Source organism: Marmota marmota, unplaced genomic scaffold, assembly GCF_001458135.2.
Source record: "Marmota marmota marmota unplaced genomic scaffold, marMar, whole genome shotgun sequence".
Lineage (NCBI taxonomy): Eukaryota > Metazoa > Chordata > Mammalia > Rodentia > Sciuridae > Marmota > Marmota marmota.
The window spans coordinates 28362938-28381901 of NW_026000229.1; the positions used below are offsets into that span (position 1 = coordinate 28362938).

General features: G+C 34.3%; 1 protein-coding gene and 1 pseudogene across 5 annotated transcripts in view; both read left to right on the forward strand.

The window, feature by feature from the left end:
* Dmxl2 (Dmx like 2) overlaps nt 1-18964 on the forward strand; it is a 159272-nt gene that overhangs the window by 121988 nt on the left and 18320 nt on the right. For 3 of the 5 annotated variants that reach the window (XM_015480657.2, XM_048793030.1, XM_048793029.1), the window contains exons 23-29: nt 5-269; nt 1742-2820; nt 3205-3396; nt 4926-5002; nt 6427-6557; nt 15569-15817; nt 17605-17783. In XM_015480657.2, coding sequence (XP_015336143.1) covers nt 5-269; nt 1742-2820; nt 3205-3396; nt 4926-5002; nt 6427-6557; nt 15569-15817; nt 17605-17783 — 2172 coding nt within the window. The remainder of the gene's footprint in view (nt 1-4; nt 270-1741; nt 2821-3204; nt 3397-4925; nt 5003-6426; nt 6558-15568; nt 15818-17604; nt 17784-18964) is intronic. The other 2 variants (XM_048793028.1, XM_048793031.1) reach the window with 1 other exon arrangement.
* LOC107138098 lies at nt 11299-12073 on the forward strand (annotated as a pseudogene).

The window sequence follows — 18964 nt, forward strand, 5'->3', positions numbered from 1 at the left end:
TCAGGTATGTCTTGAAAAAATGGAAGATATTCAGCTAGCTATGGTTATTGCCCGCTTATACGAATCTGAATTTGAGACTTCATCCACTTACGTATCCATCTTGAATCAAAAGATTTTGGGTTGCCAAAAGGATGGGTCAGGATTCAATTGCAAAAGATTGCATCCTGATCCTTTCCTGCGTAGTCTTGCCTATTGGGTGATGAAAGATTACACCCGTGCCTTGGATACATTACTGGAACAAACACCAAAAGAAGAAGATGAGCATCAAGGTAAGACTTTTATACATTTTTTTCTTTTTTCTTTTTTCCTAAAGGAAAACGCTTCAGAACTTCATTCAGATTTTTAAAAATATCATTACCAGATTTACTTTTCAACTCTAAGAAATTATCAATTTTTTTGTCAGTTTAGATTAGACTATTAATATTTATTATAAAATCTAGCATCTTATAATTTAAGTAATACTAAAGAGACCACACATTTTTAATCTCACAATTATATTTTGAGAAATATAAGTAGAATTATTATACTGTTCTGGTTTCATATACATTAAAAAAGTATGTTTTTAAAAAGCACATTAAAAAAACTGAATGTTAAGGCAAGAAAGTCACAAGTTTGAGGCAAGTCTGGACAACTTAGTGATACCCTATTAATAAAAAATTAAAAGGGCTAGGAATGTAGCTCAGTGTTTGAGCAACCCTGGGTTCGGTCCCTAGTACCACCACAAAAAGAAAAAAGAATAAAAAAATAAAGCATACAGAATGTTTATTACATTGCTTAGCTCTTCCTAAGTAATCATATAGCCATGTTTTTTAACATGGAAAATTTGTATGTTTACACATATTGGTTTGATGCACGGGACTGGAAAATCTTTACTTTTTACACTTTTGGATATCCTAAATAATTTAGATCTTTTAAGCACCTGGAGAGTATTTGTCAGCTTTGTTTGCAGTAAAATTAAACATGGGAACATGGTAACAGAATAGCTAAATAAATACTCTATCCATATACCCAAACAGTATGCCATTTATTTTTATAGTATATTCTACTAAGGACATACAGTCAAATTTATTATTTTAAAGTCACTTTTCTAGTTCACGTCTGTCTGTGGTTACACTACCAACTTAACATACAGATTCACTTAATTTTATGGGAAACTTGCCTATAATCACACTGACTTAGAAGGTTGAGGCAGGAGGATTGCAAGTTTGAAGCCAGTCTCAGCAACTTATTGAAACTCTTTCTCCAAATATATACAAAAAGGGTAGAGATATAGTTCAGTGGTATAGTGTCTCTGGTTTCAGGTTCTAGTACCACAATAAATAAATTTGCTTTTTGTAATTTACTTTTTAAAATTTTATTTTCTTTTAAATTTGTATAAAATGTTGACATGGTTTTGAAATTAAATATATAAAACCCCAAAGTATTTTCAGAGAAATATAGCTTCTTTTCTTGTGGCCTTCTCCCTTTTCAGGGAACCAATTAAAATTTTATACATATAAGTCTTCCTTCTGCATCTTCTTTTACTTAATATATCCTGGATATCACTCCATAGTATATAGGGAATTTTTTTTTTATTTCAGTTTTATGGTTTTAATGATTACATGAATGTAACAGAGTTTAACCTACCTAAGGTCAATATTTATGTGTCCTTTATTATGAAGAAATGCTGACGTATTTTATTCTTTTGCAGTGTAAGTACAAATTAATACTAACTTTTGATGTATCTATTTGGTTTCTGTAGTTATCATCAAATCTTGTAACCCAGTGGTATTTAGTTTTTATAACTACCTTCGAACACATCCTTTGCTTCTTCGAAGAAACCTTGCCTCCCCTGAAGGAACTTTGGCAACCTTAGGTCTCAAAACTGAGAAAAATTTTGCTGACAAAATTAACCTCATAGAGAGAAAATTATTCTTTACCACTGCAAATGCTCATTTTAAGGTTGGATGCCCTGTTCTAGCCCTGGAGGTACTTTCCAAAATTCCAAAAGTAACCAAAATGTCTGCCTTACCTGCTAAAAAAGATCCACCTGATTTTGTTTCTAAAAAGATGGGTGATGTATCTGCAGAATCAAAAACTATGAGCAATGGCAATGGGAGTTCTGGCACTGACTGGTCAAACACAACTTCAGCACAGTTTGACTGGAGTCAGCCAATTGTTAAAGTTGATGAGGAACCTCTTACTCTTGTTTGGGGAGAAGATCATGATAGTGCCTTAGAAGAGGATGAAGATGCCGTTGGTTTAGTAATGAAAAGTACAGATGCCAGAGGAAGAGATGAACAAGAAGATCAGAAGTCCTCAGAGCCTAATATGTTATTGACTCCTCAGGAAGAAGATCATTGTGAAGGTGATACTGAAGTTGATGTGATTGCTGAACAACTAAAATTCAGAGCTTGTTTAAAGATCCTTATGACTGAACTAAGAACTTTGGCGACAGGTTATGAAGTAGATGGAGGGAAGCTCAGATTTCAACTCTATAACTGGCTTGAAAAGGAAATTGCTGCCTTGCATGAGATATGCAATCATGAATCAGTTATTAAAGAATATTCCAGTAAAACATATTCCAAAGTAGAGAGTGATCTTCTGGATCGGGAAGAAATGGTGGACAAACCAGATATTGGTTCATATGAGCGACACCAAATAGAAAGACGAAGATTGCAGGCTAAACGAGAGCATGCAGAAAGACGAAAGTTGTGGTTGCAGAAAAACCAAGATCTCCTAAGAGTGTTTCTTAGTTACTGTAGCCTTCATGGGGCCCAAGGTGGTGGTCTAGCCTCAGTAAGAATGGAACTCAAATTTTTGCTGCAAGAATCACAGCAGGTATGGACATACTTTTGTTTTCAGTCTTGTTTTAGTAATTTCAGTGGCCCTTCCAGCTAGGGCTATAAAACTGTTTTTGCATTAATCCAAATATATTTAGCTGCTCTGTTCATAAGAGGCAGATATTTGTAGTCTGTATGGTTTTTTATTTAAGTGAAAGTTTTGGTATGCTTAAAAACTTGAGAGCAAAATTCTCATCTTTGTATTTTCTTCATCTGGCATAGTACCTGATAAATACTGGGTGCTGAATAAATTTTTGTAGATTGAGTGAATAAGTAAATGAACATACTACTTTTACTCAAGTGTATTTTGTCAGATAACTGTTATTTTTTTTTCTCCTTCATTTTAACTACTTTGAAAATAAAAATTTACTCTCACTTCCAGGAAACTACAGTTAAACAGCTCCAGTCTCCATTACCATTGCCTACCACCCTACCTCTGCTTTCAGCAAGTATTGCTTCAACAAAAACAGTTATAGCTAATCCTGTATTGTACTTAAATAATCACATCCATGATATACTTTATACTATTGTTCAGATGAAAACACCGCCTCATCCCAATATTGAAGATGTGAAGGTAATGTAAAGTTTGTTTATTTGATGTTGTATATACTGAGAAGGTAAATATGTTATATTTGTAGGTCCTCAAACTTGAACTGACAGAAAATATTCTCAAGTGTTCTTACGTGCTACCTTTTCATTTCCAATCAATTCTGGACTATCCATTGAATGTAATTTAAAGTAAGCATTTTTCTTATTTTTGTAAAAGTTATTGTCTTCCTTTAAGACAGGTATGCTTTTTGGGTAGTAAAATTAATTTTCAAGACAGTGTTCTTGCCACTTCATATCCTTTTAGATTATACATTCCCTTAAATGTCATTAAAATTAGAAATATTTATGACTCCTGTTTACATGCCAAAATGCAGTAAAAATGTAAGTTGAGGAATACCTGGGAGAGAACCATGATTAATCAAAAATGGTTCCAGAGATAGTATCCTGTTAGTGTTTCCTTGATGATTGTGTTTATTGAAGGCTATGTAATACTTAGGGACAATCAGAATTTTGACAGAGTTACCACTCCAAATTAAACCTATGCCCTGTGCTGAGAAAATTGAAAATTGTTACATTGCAAGAACTACAAGGGAGCTTGGCAGGATCTGAAGAGTTAGACTTCCACTGTATCAACTTAAGTGTATTTGTGTTCTGCTCTTCAGTTCCTGTGGTGGATGTGCATTTCAAATACCCACAATTTTTATTTTATTTCTTTTATTTGACAACATGTTTGATCTCTGCTAGTACATTATTCTGAAGGATCTAAGATTTTACTGATCACATCAACCTTCTAGAGACTTCTCATTGGTAGTGTGAATTAATTGTTTGCTAGGTGAAGCTAGACATGTATAAAAGTGATAAAATTTATACAAGTACCAAGTAAACATTTCCAGTTCATAGAAATTTGGGTAAAGATTTCAAAAAGTCTGAAATAATTTCTAAAGTCCCTTCAAATTTTAAGATTTTATGAGTCTGAAAATGTTTATTCAATGTGGGATATCAAATGTGGTTTTATATCAAATAGAGAATTTTTAAACTTCATATGAATATTAAATGAATTATTTGCTTTCTACAAAATCAGCCATTTCACAGTGATTGATACACTTAATAAGCATTTTATTATTATTAAGATTGAGTATTTTTGTCAAGAGAAATTTATCAGACAAGCTTAAAGAAAAGTTCTTAAAAATTCTGTACTTGTTTTTCCTTTTTAAAGAAAATTTTAACTTAAATTAACAATTTAAGTTAATTGTTGGTAGCCTAGGACAAGTCCCAGTAACATCAACATTGATGCTTTGCTTAGGGCCTGGTAGATGGCAGGTTCACAGTAAGTAAATATTTGATAAAGATGTGTCTGAAGTAGTTAGCTTTGTTATGGGCATGCATATAAAGATGGGTGAGACTTAGAAGTTTAAAAGCAAAGTTAGTAGTATCATATAGGATCTAGTCTTCCTTATGATACTGCTAGTTTCCTGAGTATTTTCTAATTTTTAAGATATTGCTGTTATGTAGAAATGTTAGTATAAAATGTAATTGTGGCTGTTTTGGTTTTAGGTGCACACACTTCATTCACTAGCAGCATCACTTTCTGCATCAATTTACCAAGCATTATGTGACAGTCATAGCTACAGGTAAAAAAAAAAAAAAATCACCCAAAATAGTATTAATACAGCAAAAACATTAAACCATTTCAGAGTTTTATTAGGATTCTGTTTCCAGGGACTGAGAAATCCCCAAATATGACTGACATAGAATCAGAAATAAAATGATTATTTGTTTAGTTATCTCCCAGAAACAACAGATCTTCAATACCATCTTTTTGTTTTCAAGAATGAAAGCTTACTGTCAAATAACTTACACTAAATTTTTTTCTTAGGAATTATTTCTTTTTGTATTGGATTAGCTTTTATTATTTTTAACTGGTTTTTAGTTAAAAACCTTGAAAAGTGAAAAAGTACATTTCTAAAGTTGAATTATTAAAGTAAAATTTATGCATTTATGTATGATGTGAAAGTCTTTGGAAGAGATATCAAGTAAAAGTAACGGTTTGAATTTTTCTAAATGTCATATCGCCTTCATTTAGTGTATACTTCACATGTTAATAAGTAGAGCCATGTAAGTTCTAAGAAATTGAATCACTTGGAAGGATGATCCAGATTTAAATGTAGTATATTTAGAAAATTTTAAAAATAATAGAAGTATGAAATTTATATTAAAATATGTTTAGACTTTTTCTCGTAAATTTAGCAGCCATTTGTGAGAATATTTGATATTCAATAAGGAGTTACTCTTTCAAAATAACCTGTGCTCTAATTTTACCCTTTCTAGGGCATGTCTAGACAAATTCCAAAGATCTGGGAATGTAGCTAAATGGAAAAAAAATTGGTTTAGTTGGCATGGTCATCTAAATGATCATTGATAACTTGTTTGATATCAGTCACTGGTTAAAATGGCACCAAAAAAGAATTCAATTACATTGTTTTCAAATATGTACTTTCCAGTTCTTAGTTATACTTTAGTTTCTGCTTTTGTATTTATTCAATTTCACAAAAAGACCCATTCTGAAGAGGAAAGTAAATATTTAGTGACTTTTGGCTTGAGGTTTAGATATTTCTAAAATTATGATTCTCCATAGTTTAGCTCATATTTTTTTAAATTCAGGGTTAAGCTTGTACAACTTTGCAGAGATAAGAAATCCAACAAACTAGTACCCTGAAATTTTCTGTCTACTGTATCTAAACCCAACAATAGTCTGCTTACCTCACACTTCAAAATGAGTGCAAATAGAAAAGATTTCAAAATATTAGGTGGATTCTGGAAAAGAGTTTAAAAGAGTAAATGACCTCTGCCCAATGTAGTAAAGTTGATATTTTGTTTTAAAAAGCTATCAATAAACATTTATAACTAATTTCAAGAACTAAAATAAATTCTCATTAGAACAGTGAATTCAAGAACTTTTGCTTTTTTTTAATCTTCTAAAACAGATTATTTGTATATAGTATAATTTCTTATTACCTCTCTTAGGATGATAAATAACTGAACTTATTTGTTTTAGCAGTCAAACAGAAGGAAATCAGTTTACAGGTATGGCTTATCAAGGACTTCTTTTAAGTGATCGTCGAAGACTGAGGACAGAAAGCATTGAAGAACATGCAACACCAAACTCATCTCCTGCTCAGTGGCCTGGTGAGAATTTTAAGTGTTTTTTGTTTGTTTGTTTTTTATTTTTTGAAATCTGTTTTATAATTCCTTTTTTATTTTTTAATCTTAATTCTTTATGTCTATTATTTGGTTAATAATAGAAATCGAGTTCCACTGACATTTCCATACTCCATATATTATGCATTGATTATATCCTCTCTCCCCTCTTTCCTTTTTTCCCCTAGCCCACTTCTCAGTACCTAATTGTTCCTCTTCTTTCAGATCTATTTTTTGATATGAGAGAAAACATGTAATACTTGTTTTTCTCTCTGCTTTATTTCACTTAACATGATGTCTTCAAGTTCAATTTATTTTCTTGCAGATGACATGATTTCATCCTTCTCTGTGTCTAAAAAATACTACATTGTATGTATATATACACACACCATATTTTTTCTCTCTGTGTGTGTTGGGGGTGGGGTGCTGGGGATTAAATTCAGGGGCAGGGGTGCTCTATCATCAAACTATATCCCACCCCTTTTTTAAAATTTTGAGACAGGGTCTTGTTAAATTGTTGAGGCTGGCCTCAAACTTGTGTTCTTCCTATCTCAGCCCCCCAAGTTGCTGGGATTACAGGTGTGTGTCACTGTGCCCAGCCAGCCCTTTTCATTTTATAATTTTAATACAAGGTCTTGCTAAATCTCCAAGGCTTAACTTGGAATCTTGCTTCAGCCTGCTGAGTTTTGGGATACGAGCATGTACCACCACCATGCCTGGCTATACCATATTTTCTTCATTTACTCATCTGTTGATGGGGCACCTAGGCTGGTTCCTTATCCTGTGTATTATAAACAGTGCCACATAAACATGGCTATGTCTCTTTTGTATGTTGATCTCATTTCCTTTGGATATATGCCCAGGAGTGATAAAGCAAGATCATGTGGTAGTTCTATTTTTAGTGTTTTGAGAAACTTCTCTATTATTTTTCCTCAGTGGCTATACTAATTTACATTCTTATTAACAGTATATAAGGGTTTTCCTTTCTCCACATCCTCATTAGCATTTAATATTATCTTTTTTATAATAGCCATTGTAATGAGACTAAGATTGAATCTCAGTAGTTTGATTTGCATTTCCCTGATAGCTCAAGATATATAACATTTTTTTCATAAATATATTAGCCCTTTGTACTTCTCTTGAGAATTTTCTATTCAGATTATTTGTCTATTTTTTGATAGGATTATTTATGTTGTTGAATTTTTTGAGTTCTTTATATATTCTGGGTATGAATCCTTTGTTAGATGAATAAATATTTTTTCCTATTCTGTAGGTTGTCTCTACATTTTGTTCATTGTTTCCTTTGCTGTACAGAATTGTTTTAATTTGATATAGTCCCATTTGTCAATTCTGGCTTTTGTTTCCTGACCTATTAGGAGTCCTATCCTGGAAATTATTGCCTGTGCCAATATCTTGAAGTGTTTCCCTCTGCTAGTCTTAACATTTCATGTCTTATATTAAGATCTTCAATCCATTTTGAGTTGATTTTTGTGTAAGATGAGAGATAACAGTCTAATTTCAGTCTTCTACATGTGGATATTATTTTTCCAGCACTGTTTACTGAAGAGGCTGTCCTTTCTCCAGTGTGTGTTTTTGGCCCCTTTGTCAACAATCATTTGGTTGGAAATATGTGGATTTATATCTGGTTCCTTTGTTCTTTTCCATTGGTCTCTGCTTTTATGCCAGTACAATGCTGTTTTTGTTTGTTTCTGTGGCCCTGTAGTGTGTTTTGAAATCAGGTATTGTGATGCCTCCAGCATTGCTCCTTTTGCTTATGATTGCTTTGACTATTTGGGGTCTTTTGTGCTTCCCTAAGAATTTTAGGACTGTTTTTTCTAGTTTTATGGTGTGTCATTGGTATTTTGATGAATATTACACTTACTCTGTATATCACTTAGGGTAGTATGGCTATTTTAACTATATTAATTCTCCCAATCCATGAATATGCCAAATCTTCCCGCCTTCTAGTGTCTTCTTCAAATAAGATATAAGAAATTATTTAACTCTTAAAAATTTGTTAAGACTTTGGAGTCTCATTTATGATCTATTTTAGAAAAAGTACTGTGTGCTGATGTAAAGAGTGTATATTCCATAGATGTCTGTTAAGTCAATCTTATCTGTAGTATAATTTAACTTATCTATTGGTACAGGAGGGGTGTTGAAATCACCCACTGTTATTGCAGTAAGGGCTTTCTCCCTTTATGTCTAGTAGTGTTTGTTTTATAAAACTAGGTGCTCCAACATTTGGTGCATCTATACTTATTATAATATCTTCTTGATGTATTATTCCCTTCATCAATATACATTGACCTTTCTCTTCTAACTGATTTTGTCTTAAAATTCTATTTTGTTGGATGTAATCCTATTTGCTTTTGGATATTCTATTTGCTTGGAATATCATTTTTCATTCTTTCACTTTAAGTCTGTGTGTCTTTGCAAATGAAGTGATTTTCTTAGATGCATCAGATTGTTAGGTATTGTTTTTTAATCCATTCGGCCAGTCTGTGTCTTTTAATTGGAGCATTAAGACCATTTACATTCAGGATTATTCCTGACATTTTGTTGATTTTTCTTTTTCTAAAAAAAAAGTATGTTTCTTCCTTTAGTACTCATCTTAAAAGTTTGATGTTTACTGTATTGATAATGTTTGATTCTTTTCTAATTCTCATTTGTGTATCTAATCTTTTAGTGGGATTTATTTTTTCATGTGCTCTAATAATTTTATCATTCTTCCTCTTCTGGGTATAGGATTCCCTTATGCATCTTCTGTAATGTTGGTCTAGTAAGTCATGAATTCCCTTAGTTAATGCTTATCTTAGAAGGCCTTTATTTCCAGTTCTCTTCTAAAGGATTTTCTTTCTTTCTATAGCAATCCTTCAAGTAGTTACTTTTCTTTTAGAACTTGAAATACATCATTTTATTTTATTTTTTTGTCCTGGTGTTTATAGAGTTTTTGCTCAAATTTTACTGTTAATTTAATGGGTTTGCCTTTAACTGTGATGGTGTCTCTCTCTTGCAGATTTTAATATTCTTCCTTTGTCCTGTACTTTCAGCAATTTAATTATGTTATGAAGAGGTTCTTTTCTGCATGTCTATTTGGTATGCTATAAGCCATAGCTGGAATGTCTCTGTCTTCCCCAAGATTTGGGAAGTTTTCTGCTATAATTTCATTGAATAGGTTTTTTTATGCCTTCAGTCTATAACTCTTCTTATTCAGGTATACCAATTATGCATATGTTTGATCTTTTAATGGTGTTGCAGAGATCTTGTATGTTTTCTTTATGGCTGTCTGAATGTAGTGTTTTGTCAGACTTGTTCAAGTTTTGATGTCCTTTGTTCTGTTTGATCTAGTTTATTGTGGAGGCTTTCAACTGAACATTTTTTCCTGATTTATTGGGCTTCTCATTTCCAAGATTTTTGTTTGGTTCTCTTTCATAATCTGTCTCACTTTATTGTATTTCTGATTAATATCCTGAATTGACTTTATTAATTCATTCAACTGTTTATGCGTATTCTCTTGGGATTCTTTTGACCTTTTTAAAAAATCATTCTTTTGAATTCTTTATAAGGCATTTCATTTATTTTGATACCTTTGGAATATGTTACAATAGAATTATAAAGTTTAGGAGATGTCATATTACCCCATGTTCTTCATCTTCTTACATTTCCATGTTGAGATTTGTTGTATATCCATTGGGATGTATATCTCTTCCATTTGTATGTAGGGGCCTTCTTGGTAAGTGGCTTTGTCTTAATTATGTCTTGGAGTATCAGTTTGTAGAATAGTGTTGAGGTTATTTCCAATTGAAATTTATAGTATTATCTTCCTGTGACTTCTTTGGCTTTGATTAGTGGGTTTTGACAATATGTACTCACTTTCTCTGTATTTCTCATAAGTGAGATTCCTCTGCTAGTTCAGGAAAGTATGGTGTAGTCAGCAGAATATGTGGAGTTTATTCTCTGGTTACTTCTATGATGGGATTGGAAGCCCTTATGAGGTGATGGGGGTTTCCGTGGGAACTGTTGATACTGGCTCTGTTACTAAAAAGCAATTCTGATACTGGTTGCTCCAATTGTTGTAAGGGTCCTGAAGCTTTTATCCTGTGTTTATACCCTGGTGCAGTTGTTGGTGTTTCCTGATATTTTGGTGGGGGCCAGAATCACAGCTCTGCCTCTGTAGTGCTCATATCCAGTTTTATCTATACTGTGCAATCTGACAGGGTATGAAGGTGACCCATGCTGAAGACCCTCAAAAGTGTTATGTCCACAATAGTTGTATTTTTTCTCTCTGCTGTTACCATGGAGTGACTTCAGGAACAAGATATCACATCCCTCTTGAGTATGGGTCACTGGCTGGGGCTTTTGTCCCCCCATACTTTCTTCAAGATGAAGTATTTTCAAGGGTTCAAGCTGGGCTGAGTGTAGCTCAGTGGATCAGTGGCAGCACACCCACATAATGCACATGAGATCCTGGATTTGATCCTCAGCACTAAAAGAAAAAAAAAGACTAAAAGAAAACAACAGCCTTAACAACAGAAAAGGGAGGAAATATAGAGTAAAATAAAAACAAAAACCTTCAAAACTTCAAAATAAGCTGAATGTGGTGGTGCATGCCTGTAATCCCAGCAACTTGGGAGACCGAGGCAGGAGGATTGCAAGTTCAAAGCCAGCCTCAGCAATTTAGCGAGGCCCTAAATAACTTAGTGAAAACCTGTCTCAAAAAATTAAAAAATGCTGCAATGTAGTTCAGTTAGGTGAAGCACCCCTGGGTTCAATCTCTAGTACCAGAAAAAAAAAAAAAAATGAAGAACTTAGAAAATAAAGAAAAAAGAATCAGGCTCATTCGGTGCGGCCTGGTACCTTTTTTGTGAAGTGGCAGCTGAGGAGACTCCGGCGCTCACCATGGCCGACGAAAAGCCCAAGGAAGGAGTCAAGACTGAGAACAGCGATCATATTAACTTGAAGGTGGCGGGGCAGGATGGTTCTGTGGTGCAGTTTAAGATTAAGTAAACTAATGAAAGCATATTGTGAGCGACAGGATTTGTCAATGAGGCAGATCAGATTCTGATTTGACAGGCAGCCAATTAATGAAACAGACACATCTGCACAGTTGGAAATGGAGGATGAAGATACAATTGATGTGTTCCAGCAGCAGACAGGAGGTGTCTACTAAAAAGGAAACCTGCCACTTTACTCCAGAACTCTGTTCTTACAGACCAAAAATACATTCTCAATTAGAAAACTGCAATTTGGTTCCACCACATCCTGACTACTACAGTATAGTTTTCTTTATTCTTTCATTTTCTCCTTCCCCATTCTTTTATTGTACATAAAGTAACTTGTGTATGTGCACAAGCATATTGCATTTTTTTCTTTAAACTAAATGGCCAATGATATGTTTTGATTAACATCAAATGGAGATGGGATGGGGAAAAATACTGGTTCTGTGGAAATATCCCCTTTCTCCATTAGTGGCATGCTCATTCAGCTTTTATCTTTATATTCCAGTAAGTTTAAGTAGGGGTAAATTACTCTTAAAAAAGATTCCTAGATAGTTTTCCCTTCAAGTCAAGCATCGTCTTGTTGTTTAAATAAACTTCTTGTTTAAAAAAAAAAAAGAAAGAAAAAGGAATAAAAGAGCAAAACAAAACTAACAAAAGAAAGCAAAAGAAGGAGAAAATGGAAAAAAGGAGACAAGATAAATTTAGAAAATTAACAAACTATATGTGTATATATATATGTAAATGTATGTACATATATAGAGATTTATATTATTTTGTTTTTTCATACTTTTAGACTTCATATAAATGAAAATTTTCTCCTTGCCAGAGTGCTTGAATGAGGGACCAAAGGTGGATAATCACAACTTCTACTGATCAGAGCTTCTCTCAGGTCTTAGGCTGTGTACCCAGTGGACAGAGTGAAGGCTAAGTTATTTATCCTTGGTTCTTTCTGTTGTGCTTTCCAGGTAACTAGTGGGATAGATTTGTGGCTGAAGCTGGTTGGTATTCCTCTTAGTTGATTTCCATGCTGGAATGAGCTAGCATGGAATGTGGATCTTGCAGTATTTTTTTCTATAGCTTTTTGGGCTGTATGCTCCAAGGGTAGGGCAGACATTGGTACTCCACCATGTCTGTGAATGCCTCTAAGGGGAGGGGAGGCAATGGAGCTGTGAAGATCTGTGTTGTGGTGGGAGAGTGAGTGGGAGAAGAGGCTCTGAGTGATCTGCCACCCTAAATTCTGTGCTCTCAGATTCGGCTCCCATGCAAAACCAAATCACTCAGGACTGTTAACTTCCCCAGAGAATGATGACAGGTTTCCTGAACCCTGATTTTAAAGGGAAGCACCTTCTGCTTTTCTCTGCATGAATCTCAGGGGATTTGTTTCAGAGTCTCCCTTGCCTCAACTTTTTAACTAGAGAGTCAGTTGCTGAGACAGTGCTTGTGGAATAGCTGTGGGTTCCTGGAGATAGGACGATGCAGGGATGTCTGACACCTAGAGTGGTAAGTTTGGTCAATAGGGCCTTTCTCAAGATGGCTGTGCTTACAACTCTGTGATTATTCATTGGGGAATTCAGATGACTCCTCCAAAGCCAACTAGCTGTTCAGATCCCCAATCTTAGATGTCTACAAGATACCAGATTCTGTTCCCGTAGAGTTCACTAGAACTCTCTTTAACTTGTACCCCAGCTGAGGGGATACTCATCCTCCCTTGGTCTTGCTGCCATGCCAACAGTGCTGGGGTATTCTATTTCTAGTACTGTTCTGTTAGCCAAAAATCTCTGGGTTTCTGTGGGTTTCTGTCCCTTTACTGTTGAGTTCCAGCACCCTCCCACAGCTACCCACTTCAACATGTTCAGCCTCACTGAGAAGCAGGAGTGTGCTGGGTGCTTCTAGTCCACCATCTTGTCTCTTAGTAGTTCTTTTTTAAAAAACCTACTAGCTAGTTTCCTGATTGTTGCTTTTTGTAGATTTGGTGAATGGTTTTTTGTTTGTTTTTTGATGATGTTTTCCACTATGGATTTGGAATGCTTAGATACTGTAACATTATCTAAAGACTCAGAAACCCAAGGTTTCAAAAACCCAGTTGTGTTGACCAGCATAAAAAGCAAGGACTTAACATCCTTCATAAGAGTGAACATATCAGTCCTTTATCCTTAGAAATTCTGTATTAGAGTTACAGCAGTATCACAGACATACTTTCAGATACGCCAGAGAAAATACAATTATTTTAAAGAGTGTACATTTATGTACTAGAACAGGAGTGACCCTTCTGTGCTATGTATGTTATGTTGTCATTCCTTCTCTTTTTTCTGGTTAGCTCTTTCTTATTCTCCACTTTAGCCCGTGACCAGCACTGGCTTCATGAATGAAGGTTCAAAATGTGAGAAATCTCTAGGGAGTTTTAAATTAAAGAGACAAGACTCTAATTACCTTTAAACCGGCTCCAGGATAGCTCCTCCTAGCTCCAGCCTCCAGCCACCTATTATGGTAGCGAGGTTTACTGAAGAGGCTAGTGAGAGAGAGAGAACACGCCAGGGAGTGGACTTTTATTGGGGAGCAAAAAATTCTGGGGAAAATCTCATCCAATGAAGATTAAGGGGGGGCAGCATCCCAAGGTCAGGGGCGACAATTGGGTCTTTGGGGTTGTGGCTAGACATGCCTCCACACGGACAACCCCTCGGACCTGAGAAGGGTGAGGAAAGCTCTGGACACAAGATGTGCCTAAGTGCCTCTTGCCCAGCCAGGGAGGTAACTCAAATCACGTGCAAGGATGGCCTCCCACACTCCACATCAGTTATTTCAAACCTTCTCTATTCCCTTCAGTACCCCATATATTTAAAATTAATTTAAGCATAAGTTTCTAGAAATATGTTGATTTTGTTTTAAATCCTTATTTTGAAATAATTTCAGACTTATAAAAAAGTTTCAAAAAAAGTATAAAGAATTTTGTATAACCTTCACCCAGACTTCTCAAATATTACCAGTTTATTATCCTTGCTTTATTGTTCATTTCTTGTCTCTCATTTACTCACTCCAGATGTGTGTGTATATCTTAATGGCATTATTTTTCTGAAATATTTGGTATTAAGTTACAGACAGTATATCCTTTTGTATCTAAATATTTTTGTGTTTTCTCTGAAAATAGACATGCTTTTACATAACTACAGAACAATTACCAAATTTAACATTCAACATTGATTCAGTACCGTGCTCTACTCCATAGATCTTTTTAAAATTCCACCAGTTTTTCCACTCCTTTTTCTTCTTCTCCATTTAACATTTAGCTGTAATGTCTCTTTAGTCTCCTTGAATGATGAATGAATTTTGTCCTTCTTTGTCTTTCATGACTTTGACACTTTCAAAGAGTACTGGCCAGTTACTTTTTTAGAATATCCCTCAATTTGGGCTTTTTTTGATTTTTTTCTTAATATTAGATTCAGATTATGTATTTTTATCAGGGGAATCATGAAAAAGATGTGTCCTTCTGAGTGCATAGTATCAAGAGGCATGTGATGTCAGTTATTCCCATTACTTGTGCTGTTAACTTTGATCACTTGGTAACATGGTTTCTCCTTTATAAAGTTATTATTTTTTCCTTTATAATTAATCATTATCTTTTGAAGAGTTGCTGAGTAAAATATCATATTTTAGCATCCAGTTATGATTCCTTTGTAAATCAGATATTACTGTGGGTTGACTAGATTGTGCTCTTCTAATTCTGCCATCCTTCTGCTTATTACTTAAAATTTTGTAAGGAAGATTTTTTTCCTTTCCCCTTTGTATTTAGTAATTCACTTATTATATCACTATAGACTAGTAGATTCTTATTGTATAGGTTATAATTCATTCCTATCATTTATTTTGTTGTTCAAATTATTGAATTATTTATTTTATAGAATACAGATATATAATTTTCACTATACTCCAAATTTAGATATTTTTTCTTTCTGGTGCTTTATGCTGATATACTTCATGTGATATTCTATACTTTTACAGGTGTGAGCTCACTTATTAGTCTTTTGAGTTCAGCACAAGATGAAGACCAGCCAAAACTGAATGTTTTGTTGTGTGAAGCTGTTGTTGCTGTTTACTTAAGTTTATTGATACATGCTCTTGCCACAAATTCTTCCAACGAATTATTTCGGCTTGCAGCCCACCCATTAAATAACCGAATGTGGGCTGCTGTTTTTGGAGGGGGTGTGAAACTTGTTGTGAAGCCTCGGAGACAATCAGAAAGTATTTCAGGTAAGATAAGTCTTATACCGATACTGTATGTACGATCATTGTAAATTCCAAAATTAGAATTTTTTTTGTTTTAAGAAAATTTACCTCAAAAATCAGTGAGTTTAAAGTATAGTCATTTTTTTTTTTGGTATAAATAACTAAACCCATGTTAGAATATTTTATTTTTATAGAACAAACATTTTTGAGGTTAATAAAACAGGGCATGTTTGAAGAGGATAATAAATAGTAGAAAGGTAAGTAAGGATATGATGTTAAGGAATGAGGTTATGGAAAAAGTATAGTTCTTAGATTTAAATAAATCTTCAGCATTTTTCAAGATTGACCAGTGGCTTTAGATTAAGTTCATGGTGCTATATAAGGCAGCCATTTGAGTCATGCACAGGGCCTTTTAAATTCCAGTTTCTCTTTGTATGTGTATGTGTAGATATTTTTTCTTTATGGGCAACTGTGTTTTCATCCCACTTTTTTAAGATGGTAGGATATAGTGAGTTACACACAGATACTTTTTTTCTTGGTGCTAAAACATGGAAATAATCTTAATTCATCCCTGGAAATGGTCATATTATACTGACACAGAGTTCAAACGACTCATATTCCAAACTCTGTCCTTAACTTATGCATAGGTTCCTGTGTAAGCTAATGTAAAGGAAGTGATCTCACCAATTCTCTTTGCTTCTACTTCTGTTATAGGTAGATTTCTCTTTCTTCCTAATTGTAGTCCACTTTAAATCTAAAGGTTATCCCTACAAATCACTTATTTCTCTTCCTGAATTTTCTGTTTTTTGTTTCTGGTTATTTTATCCATCAATAAATATCCAGAGTAGGTATCCAGAATAGAAAATCCACAGAGACAGAAAACAAATTGATGGATTGAGTGATTGCTTAGTAGGTGTAGGGTTTCCATTTGGGGTAGTGACATACTTTAGAACTAGATAAATGTGGTAGTTGAGCGCTATTGTAAATATATTGGATACTACTGAATAGTATACTTAAAAGTAGTCAATTTTATGCTATATAAGTTTCACCTAAAGATTTTAAAAAAGAAAATGGATTTGTTGTTCTTTCTAACTTTCACATAACCAATTAGTTCCTAAATCCTGATTTTTTTTTTTTTTTTTGATGTATTCCTTATATCAAGCTCTCCCTGTAGGTTTAGCAGCCTACCATACCAGTCAGGCCCTTCTTATGCCATCTTCCGTTTTCCTCTCTAATTGATCAAACAGACCAGACCTCATCTAGGGACTAGGTTAAAAACCTTTAGTGAAAATTGACTGTAAATTCCTAGCTTCAGGTCCAGAGGCTAGTCCTAGCCCAAGTCTAGACTTTGTAATGGTAATTACTCCTCTCCTGATTTCTGTCTAGCACAAACGATATTTTTACTCAAACCTCCTTTGGCCATTTGTTCCTGTTCTCTTTTCCCTTCTTCCCATGGGGTTTCTGCTTTAAATCCTTTGTATTCATTGAATCTTTCTTGATCCATGTATCCAGAAATAATCATTCACTCTCTCTAATACTTATTGAATATACCACTTATTTAATTCATTTTATGGAGAATTACTTTAATCCTTATTCTATATAGCAAATAGGCTACTCCATGGAAGATATTCATCTCCAACTTTCCCATGACTGCTAGAAAACTGACACAGTAACTAGAACAATTTAGAAGTGCACATATAAGTAATTTAATTTTGACTAAAATATGGCAAGAGTGGGTTGAAAAGAAAAGTTAACTCTATAAATTAATGATGTATAACAAATGCATATTTTTAAAAAAAATCTTTATTCAGCACCTCCTGCTCCTTCTGAAGACATAGATAAACACCGTAGGAGATTTAACATGAGAATGCTGGTCCCTGGAAGGCCTGTAAAAGATGCTACCCCACCACCAGTGCCTGCAGAAAGACCATCTTACAAAGAAAAATTTATTCCTCCTGAACTTAGTATGTGGGATTACTTTGTTGCAAAGGTAAGGAGTGTGAGGGATGCAAGCTTTAATTTAAGTGCATTTGTTTTATTCATTCCTGTGTTTTTGTCACATAGGAATTATGGAGCCCCTTTTGGATTGAATCACCATAGTTTAGACATTTAATTTCTCAAATCCAGAAAATAAATAGTCCTAGTAACATTTAAGAATGATCAGATACTTGATGGATGAGACAAATTAGTTCATATGGAATTTAGGTATAAATCAGAAGTCAGTTCTTAAAATATAATCAGCATCTTTTTCTAGTGACTGGGATTCTTGTGTTTACTATTAACTTTTCTGATAATTAGTAATTTCCTTGGTCACCATGGAATTAGAACAGGAAACAGATGAATATTTGGTGGTTTGATCAGTCTGTGGTGAGGCCTCATGATATATCACTTTTTCCCCAAAGCAGTAAACTTCTCTGGAACTGGAGTACTCATGGTGATTGCATTCCTTATACCCCCCATACATACTATGCTGGGAACACACTAATACTGCTATTTCTTTCCTGCACTATGCTTTTTGGAGTTCCTTATTCTTCTGTTGATGTTTCTCTCTTTACATGTGTTAACACTGTTGTCACTTTGCTGTGCATCCCCATAAGAGAATGCATTTGTTGTGCTTCTTTCCCATTTAAAGATTTTAAAATCTTTATTAGGTCTCACCTTATTTTTTTTGCTATTGGGGGTGTGGTACCAGGGGTTGAACCCAGGGGTGCTTAACCACTGAGCTGCATCCCAGCCCATTTTTTATTTTGAGACAGGGCCTTACTGAGTTGCTCACTGAGAAACTCTGAGAGTAGGAACCAACAATTTGTGTTTTAACACGTCCTCCTAGTAGTTCTGTGTGTTAAAGTTTGAAAACCACTGGCTTACACAAATTGTGAGTGCAGGTTTCCAGGTTTACACTCTTAACAGGATTCCTGCTTATACTTCCAGGATCTTTCTGGCTTATCTTTTGAAATGTTGATCAAGTTACATTTCATTGTGTTTATGTAGAAAACCAGGGAATTAATAAAGTATGCTTAAAAACATAAGTTTTTAATTTAGGTGTCATATTGCGAGGAAGTGTAATTAATGATGTTTGCACAATGAAAAAATCTCCTAACAATGAATTTCTCAAAATACATTCTGTGTTAAGCAGCATGTGGCTGTATATAGGCAGTCCCGCCCACCCAT